A 7,745-nucleotide genomic window follows, 5' to 3' on the forward strand; every position below is an offset into this window, starting at 1 on the left:
AGCCTTGAACTCCTGGGCTCAAGTGATCCTCCCCACTCCACCTCCTGAGTAGCTAGCACTACAGGCACATACCACTCACTGGACCTAGTTTCAAACTTTTATTATGAAACAATTTCAAACTTACAGAAGAGTTGAATAGTACCAAAAGATGTCAGTATGTCTGCCAAACCAAATTTACCAGTTTTTAACATTTGGCCCCATTTGCACTTTCTCCTTTCATATGTAAATTTTTTGACCCACTTGAGAGTAAGTTACAGACATCATACCTGTTTATCCCTAAATATTTCATTGTGTATTTCCCAAGATCATAGACATCCTAGGCCGGGTGCGGTGGCTCATGCCTGTAATCCCAGCACTTTGGGAGGCCGAGGCGGGCGAATCATGAGGTCAGGAGATCGAGACCATCCTGGCTGACACGGTGAAACCCCATCTCTACTAAAAATACAAAAAATTAGCCAGGCGTGGTGGCGCGGGCCTGTAACCCCAGCTACTTGGGAGGCTGAGGCAGGACAATCGCTTGGACCCAGGAGGCAGAGGTTGTAATGAGCCCGAGATTGTGCCACTGCACTCCATCCTGGGCGACAGAGTGAGACTCCGTCTCAAAAAAAAAAAAAAAAAAAAAGATCAAGGACATCCCTTATATGACCCTATTACAATGATCACATTCAGAAAATTTAACATTGAACCTCTACTATTTATTGCCTAATATTCCGTCCACTTGTCCCAGTAATGTCCTTGTAATATTACCTCCTGATCTGGGATAGCATGCTGCACTTAGTTGTCATGATTCTTCAGTCTCCTTTACGTTGGAACCTCTTTTTTCGTATTCATCATATTGACATTTTGGAAGAGTATAAGCCAGATGTTTTATAGAATATCCCTCAGATTGGATCTGTCTCATGGTTCCTCATGACTGGATCTAGTAATGCATTTTTGACAGGAATGCTACACCATGGTGTGCTGAAGCCAGCTTCAGTATCATCTCGTGACAGCTAATTCTCACATCTCTTTCCAACTCTGTGTTCTATGATGTTATATTGGTACCTTGAAATCAGCCATGGTGGGAGTATTTACACTGCCGACATCAACTAATGCTACAAATCAGACCTTTCCCAACTCCCAATTTCCAGTTGTGAAACATTTTCGTTTCACAGGATAGGTGCGGTTGTGTCCTTCTCCAGGCATACCTGACGATCAGGAGGCTCATGAAGCTAATCTACCCCACTATGGGCAATATCTCATCACAGGGTTAAGATGGTATGTGTCAGCTTCCCCTTGGAAGAGTTACTGTTTTCCCTTTTGTGATTAATAAGTTATCTATGGAGAGTTATTTGTGATTATGTAAATATCCTGCCCTTTTTCTCATCAAACTTTCACTCAAAAGTTGTGGGTTTTGGCTGGGTGCAGTGGCTTACACCTGTAATCCCAGCACTTTGGGAGGCCAAGGCAGGTAGATCCCCTGAGGTCAGGAGTTTGGGACCAGCCTGGCCAATATGGTGAAACCTCATCTCTACTAAAAAATACAAAAATTAGCCAGGCATGGTAGCCGGCACCTGTAATCCCAGCTACTTGGGAGGCTGAGGCAGGAGAATCGCTTGAACCCGGGAGGCGGAGGTTGTGGTGAGCCGAGATCGTGCCACTGCACTCCAGCCTGGGCGACAATATGAGACTCTGTCTTAAAAAAAAAAAAAAAAAAAGTTGTGAGTTTTTTTGTTTTGTTTTGTTTTTGAGACAGGGTCTTGCTCTGTTGCCCAGGTTGAAGTGCAGTGGCATGATAACGACACACTGCAGCTTTGACGTCCCAGGCTCAAGCCATCCTCCCACCTCAGCCTCCCTAGTAGTGGGAATATAGACACGAGCCACCACACCCGGCTAATTTTTGCTATTTTGTAGAGCAGGGTTTCACTATGCTACCCAGGCTGATCTCAAACTCCTGAGCTCAAGCAGTGACCCCACCTCAGCCTCCCAAAGTGCTGGGATTATGTGTGTGAGCCACTGAGCCAGACTTCAGTAGTTTTTATTTATTGAAGATTATTGCCTGAATTAGTACTAGGAGAGGTGCAATGGTAATTTTCTTTCTTTTTCATTTCTTCTACATTTATTTGTTGGTGCTGTACAAGTTAATTTTAAAGACTTATACTTAAAATAGATAATTAGTAGTAGGCTTGGAAACAACCTGAGGTGTCCCAGTAGTTTCTCAAGTATGTCTAAATCGTAAGTGTTTGCAACCACAGTATTAATATTCATAGATGTAGTGCAGGTAAGTTTCCATGAAGTACTGATCCATATGGGAAGAGCAGAACCAGTCTTAAGAAATATTTTCCCACTCTTCTTTGAGAGTGTGTGTTGATAACATACAGTCCCAGCAACAGTGGAGGTAGCATTTGGATTCATTTTTCCACAGCCTCACCTGTTTCCAGTTTTTACCAAAAACATACCTTTGGAGGATTCCTGATGAGACATTTGCACTGGAGTCATAAAAAGTTAACTAGTGCATGGTAGAGCGGAAAGAGCACTGGACAGGGAGTCCAGAGTTACCATGTTCGAGGGGATTGGACATTACACTTCATCTTCCTGATCCTCATTGCCTCTCAACATCTGCAAAAGAAAAAAAAAAAAATAGGAATCATATTTTCACTAATTTCCCTTTCAAGCCCCAAAACTGTCTTTGATTCTGTTCTCCTACTTGGCAATCAAAACCTATAATCACCTCATTAGCCTGGTGTCCTGTTCAACTGAGCCAAGAAGCCAAGAACAAAAATGAAATGTCCTGTGTGACACCTGAACCCAGTGACCTACTGATTGAATTTATAATCCAGCTAAATTAGCCATGAGGGTGTGGCACCAGGACTTGATACTGTTCATATTACCTTTGTGCATTCAGCCACATCATCTGACTCACTTCTCTGGTTCTCTTTGTTTATCCATGACAGTCATGGAAACCCACTGAAGGATTCTGTTACCTCTCTCTTTGAGGAGATCCTTCTCTCAAGTGTTGGCTTGCCCGGCACCTATAAGGTTATCTCTGTTGCCATGGTTGAGAGTAAAAGAAATGTTCCATCCTGGGCAGACAGCACTTCCAAAACAGCTTTTACACTTCAGGCTTGAAATCCTGGAGTTCTTTGTAAGTCTTAATTAAATTTCACCAAATGAAATTGCAGAGAACTAGGCAAATAATGTTACACCTGATTGATGTATTGTTTAGTAAACTCCGTGAATGAGTCAAAGAACGTTGACAGTCAGTATTAGGACTCAAAATTTGTTGCCTGGGATTTCCAGGACAGTGATTGTTCAATGGAAGGTGAGGTAGGGGCTGAGGGTTTTAAAAGAATATGGGCCTTTGCCAAAGCATGCATTCTCTTCTCTTCCTGGAACAAGATTTTGCTAGAGCCCACTCCTTCACTGCACCGTCACCCTCCTCCACCAGAACTGTATTGGGGCCACTTGTGTAGGTGGAAAAGTCCACAGTTGAGTTGGATATTTGCTCCCCATTCTTCTGGAGCTGTCTGAGCCTGGTACTTGTCTTGCTCAGTTCCTCATTTCAGCATTTTTTAATACTTCATAACCCTTCTAAAGTAGAAAATTATTTGGCTGCCTCCCTAAGAATATCTGCTGTAGGTTTTTCTGTCTGCTGAACTTCTATTTACTAAATTGAAAAGTTGGTGTCTGAAATATTTTTCAGGTGACTTGTGTAAGGTTCTGATGAGGCAAAGGGGGATCGTGGGATGTTAGAGGAGTTGGCAGTAATTTTCAATTTACTTTATTCATCTTTAGTGTTTTTAACATCTTAATTTTTTCTTCTCTAAGATTCTAAGACACATTTGACTTTACCTTTGCGTTCCTGCCTAATTTCAAACCCAATGATGTTTTTGAGTTCTCCTGTTAGCCCTCTTCCCTTGCCGTGAGTTTCTTTTTCTTTGAACTAAGGAATGTAGCCTTTCTAAAATTTAATCTTGATCAACACCCACCTCACCTGTTGGATGAACCGCCTCATCATCTTTCACCAGATTGGAAAACCACTGTCTCCTGCGTAAAAGGCGGAGAGCAGTTGATTTCTACAATCAACCTGGCTTCCCTTTGATTTTGTAATCTGTTTCTAGAGATTATGGGCGAGCTTTGAATTCCAAGGCTCTGGGCCTGTCAGCTTTTGAGGCAAAAAACTTTGAAGCAGATCCTCTGTCTCAGGTTTCAGAAGGGCGGCCTGTGTGTTAGAGGATGAAATTAATTTGTTTTCATCTTGTAATATAAGGGAAACATGAATAATGATCACTGCTGGCATTGTAACACCTTGGGGTTTTTATTTGCTCATTTTATTTTATGGGTTTTAAAATATTGTTTGTTTTTTGAGAACCCTCATCAAATCATGTGGAAACCTGAGAGAAAGGTACAATCCTTTCAGAAATCCTTACTGAGCATAACTACCTCTGTGAATCTGTCTATTGTATATTTACTTTAAAATGACTTAATCTCCCCATTGATGCGCTTGGTATAACTAGGAAACACTCCAGCTCAGATTCAAGAGGTGGAAGGGAGGAAGAAAGAATGCAGGGCAATTTCCAGGAATTCCATGTTCTTAAACACTATGCCCTTTCAAGTACTAATTATACAGGACTTAGGCAATAATGGGGTTACATGGAATTGTTTTTGCATATGTTAAAACTTACAAGCTAACATTACCACTGAAACCTTTTTTTAAAATAAAGATCCCTCTATATCATTCATTGTTATAATATGGTTCAGTAATAATATTTCATGTATCATCACAATTTAAAAAATATAAAGGTGCATATGAGTGTTATTGATAGAGCTATACCCTTTCTGCACATATCTATGCAGCCCTACTGGGCTACTGAAAAAGCTTTTTTTTTTTTGGTACAGATGAGGGCTCTCTATGTTGCCCAAGCTGGTCTCAAACTCCTGGCCTCAAGTGATCCTTCTCCCTCAGCCTCCCAAAGTACTGGGATTACAGGCATGAGCCACTGTACCAAACCCTGAAAAGGCATTCTTTACCAAGGCCCAGAGCTCCAATTTTTCTTTGGGGTTTTGAATGATGGAAAAAAAAAAATGGAAAACTGATAGAGTTCCTCAAACTTCAATATAAATCAACAGAATTTTAGTTTTCAAAGCATTTGTTGTAACCGGTTTTTAAGGCCTCACATTTTATCTATAATAGTACAAATATGAACTCAACAATGTGTCATTGACACAGAAGTGAATTTATATTTTTAATAATATTTGCATTGTGTGTATACTGAAATAACTGTACTATAACACAAGGGAAAAAATAATTATCCCAGGAAAACACTCAACAAATGAATCCAGGAAAATCTGCAGGGTGCTTAAAAATGAACTTGCAGAGATAAAAATTTTTCATTTAGAAGTTTTCTGAATGTTTAGCCTCAAAGTCATTCCCATTTCTTCCTGTATACTGCTCTCTAAACATAATCCCTCACCAGAGCTATTTAAAATAGACACATACACACACACACACACACACACACACACACACACAGTGGTTTCCCCTTAACCCTCAATGAGTCTCTCCACACCCCCCACTTTCCCCTGCAATGGTATGATCTGCATTTGATCGAAAACTGGAGGTGCCAAGCTGTGACAGCTTCCTCAACTTCAGAGCCATTTGCTACAACCTTAGGATAGCCCCATGTTCAATGATGCTTTCCTTTTCCACCAACAGGGGCAAATCGAAGTAGACAGCGAAACCATCTTCAGGTTAGCAGCGTTTGTTTTACAGGTAAGATTGGACAAACTGCCTCTTAGCAGCTCCCTTGTGTTTGCTCGTTTTTGTTAACTGCCTGCAACTCTGAAACTTTTGCATGGGCCAGTGTCTGCTGGATTTTTAAGCCAGTTAGTTGTTTGCTGATGAAAACTGTGAGCCACCGTCTTCTGCTTTAGAATAGTTTGCATGAGCTACAATGTGATATTGTGAGTCTCAAAGAAAAATGAAATTTAGCCTACTCTGAAGGAAAAGAGTTAAACTCATATTCCTGGAAGAGCGCTCTGAGATACTCGAATTTGGGAGGCAGCAGTTGTTACAACAGCTGTAATTTTCATATAAATTTAGTAACTTTTGTATACATTTTCTTGTGGTCCAGTAAAAGAGCCCTTTAGTTCTTAAAGGCATTAGTCTGTTTCCATGCTGGTTTAAAAAGTAAAGGAAAAACAAATAGTATATGTTTGTTTACGTGTATTGTGGTTTAAAAGGTCTTCCTCCAGTCTAAAAAGTGTGCCACTTGAATGAAAAGCATTTACCATGTGATCTTAAAAACGTACAGTGAGAAATAATTATTTGTGCTTTTTCACATATAGATGTTTCTTTTGTTAAGAATAAGGAATATTCCTAAAAGGACAGTCAGCGTTTTCTTATCAATGCCTAATTCTTATGGCTATAGGGAGAGTGGTCCTGAGAAACACTCTTCAGAACAAAACTTAGGAACTTTAAGAGGGGAAGTAATCAAGATAAAACTCATTTAGCTTAACAAAAATACATATTGATCAACTCCATTTGTTTCTGTTTGTTTGTTTTTAGGAAGCCAAGGGAGATTATACCAGGTAATGATTTTCTTTTCTGATATTACTATGCAAAATAACCCTAAAGCATCATTTTATGCTGTTATTTTAAATAACAATGGATACAAAATCAAAGGAAAGTAGAACTCTGAGGCAGGAGACTGAGATCTCTTCGCTCTTCAAATAAAGACCTATTCTTTTTGTGAATGAATCAGGGAATGACGCTTTCTTACAGTTTTTCAAGCCAGAATGCCAGCGAATTGTAACCAGAAACTCTCCGAAGTTCTGTTTTCTGTCATCTGTTAATTGGTGAGATGAAGAAATCTATAAAAAGCTTTGATAGCTTATGCTGATAAAAAAAAAAAATCTTGTATTCGAAGAGTTATAATGTATGCACAAAAAGATTAAATCCATCAGCTGCTTAGTTAAGGGATTAATAGGGGCTTTCTTTTGCAGCTGCCCCAGAGGGGCCTCACCCTTCATACACTTGACCTAACAGTTGTATTGTTGCTGCGGAGACACTCACTGGTTCTAACTGCCTCACTGGCCACATCCACAGAGAGTGTTTATATTTGAATTCACCCTCTACCTGCTCCATTCTGTCCTTTCAGTGCAATCGTCGGAGCTGTAGAAACAGTTAAAGGGTGGAGGCAATGCTTCCCTTTGTAGGCCAGTGACCCCTTTGAAAGCCCGGCCTCTACGATGTTAATGTTCGACTCCTGGTAGACGTTTACTCGTAGATTATTTACAGATCACCTAGCACTCATTCCCAGCCAAGTCTTTGAATAATGCGCCCCTTAACGGACTAACACAATAATGCCTTCCAAGCTTGAAAACTTCCAGTTACAGAGTTGTACTTCACTTCAGAAACTCCCAACACTCTTGTCATCTGCCCATTCGGCTTTGGTAGAATGTTCAAGGATGCCACTTAAAACACCATGATTCCTCACCACAATCTCCCACCAGTTCTGGTTTGTGCTTTCTCTCTCTCTCTCCCTCCCTGTGTGTGTATTTACATTTTTCTAGGTTAAGAAATTTGAAGAAATCATGAAAATCAAACACCAATTGTTTTTAATGGAAAGAAAAGGGCAGGAGATTAAAAAAAAAAAAAAAAGAGGATAAAGTAGTTTATAGACCATTACTATCATTAAAGGCTCACGCCTGAGGCTGGGCATGGTGGCTCACACCTGTAATCCCAGCACTTTGGGAGGCCAAGG

At 40.3% G+C, this 7,745-nt stretch overlaps 1 protein-coding gene across 1 annotated transcript in view; it reads left to right on the forward strand.

The window, feature by feature from the left end:
- FRMD4B (FERM domain containing 4B) overlaps positions 1–7,745 on the forward strand; it is a 228,034-nt gene that overhangs the window by 135,571 nt on the left and 84,718 nt on the right. The window contains 2 exon segments of the mRNA XM_011947154.1: positions 5,696–5,752; positions 6,548–6,570. Of these exon segments, the coding sequence (XP_011802544.1) occupies positions 5,696–5,752; positions 6,548–6,570 (80 nt within the window).

The sequence above is a fragment of the Colobus angolensis genome, unplaced genomic scaffold, assembly GCF_000951035.1.
Source record: "Colobus angolensis palliatus isolate OR3802 unplaced genomic scaffold, Cang.pa_1.0 Scaffold26, whole genome shotgun sequence".
Taxonomy (NCBI): domain Eukaryota; kingdom Metazoa; phylum Chordata; class Mammalia; order Primates; family Cercopithecidae; genus Colobus; species Colobus angolensis.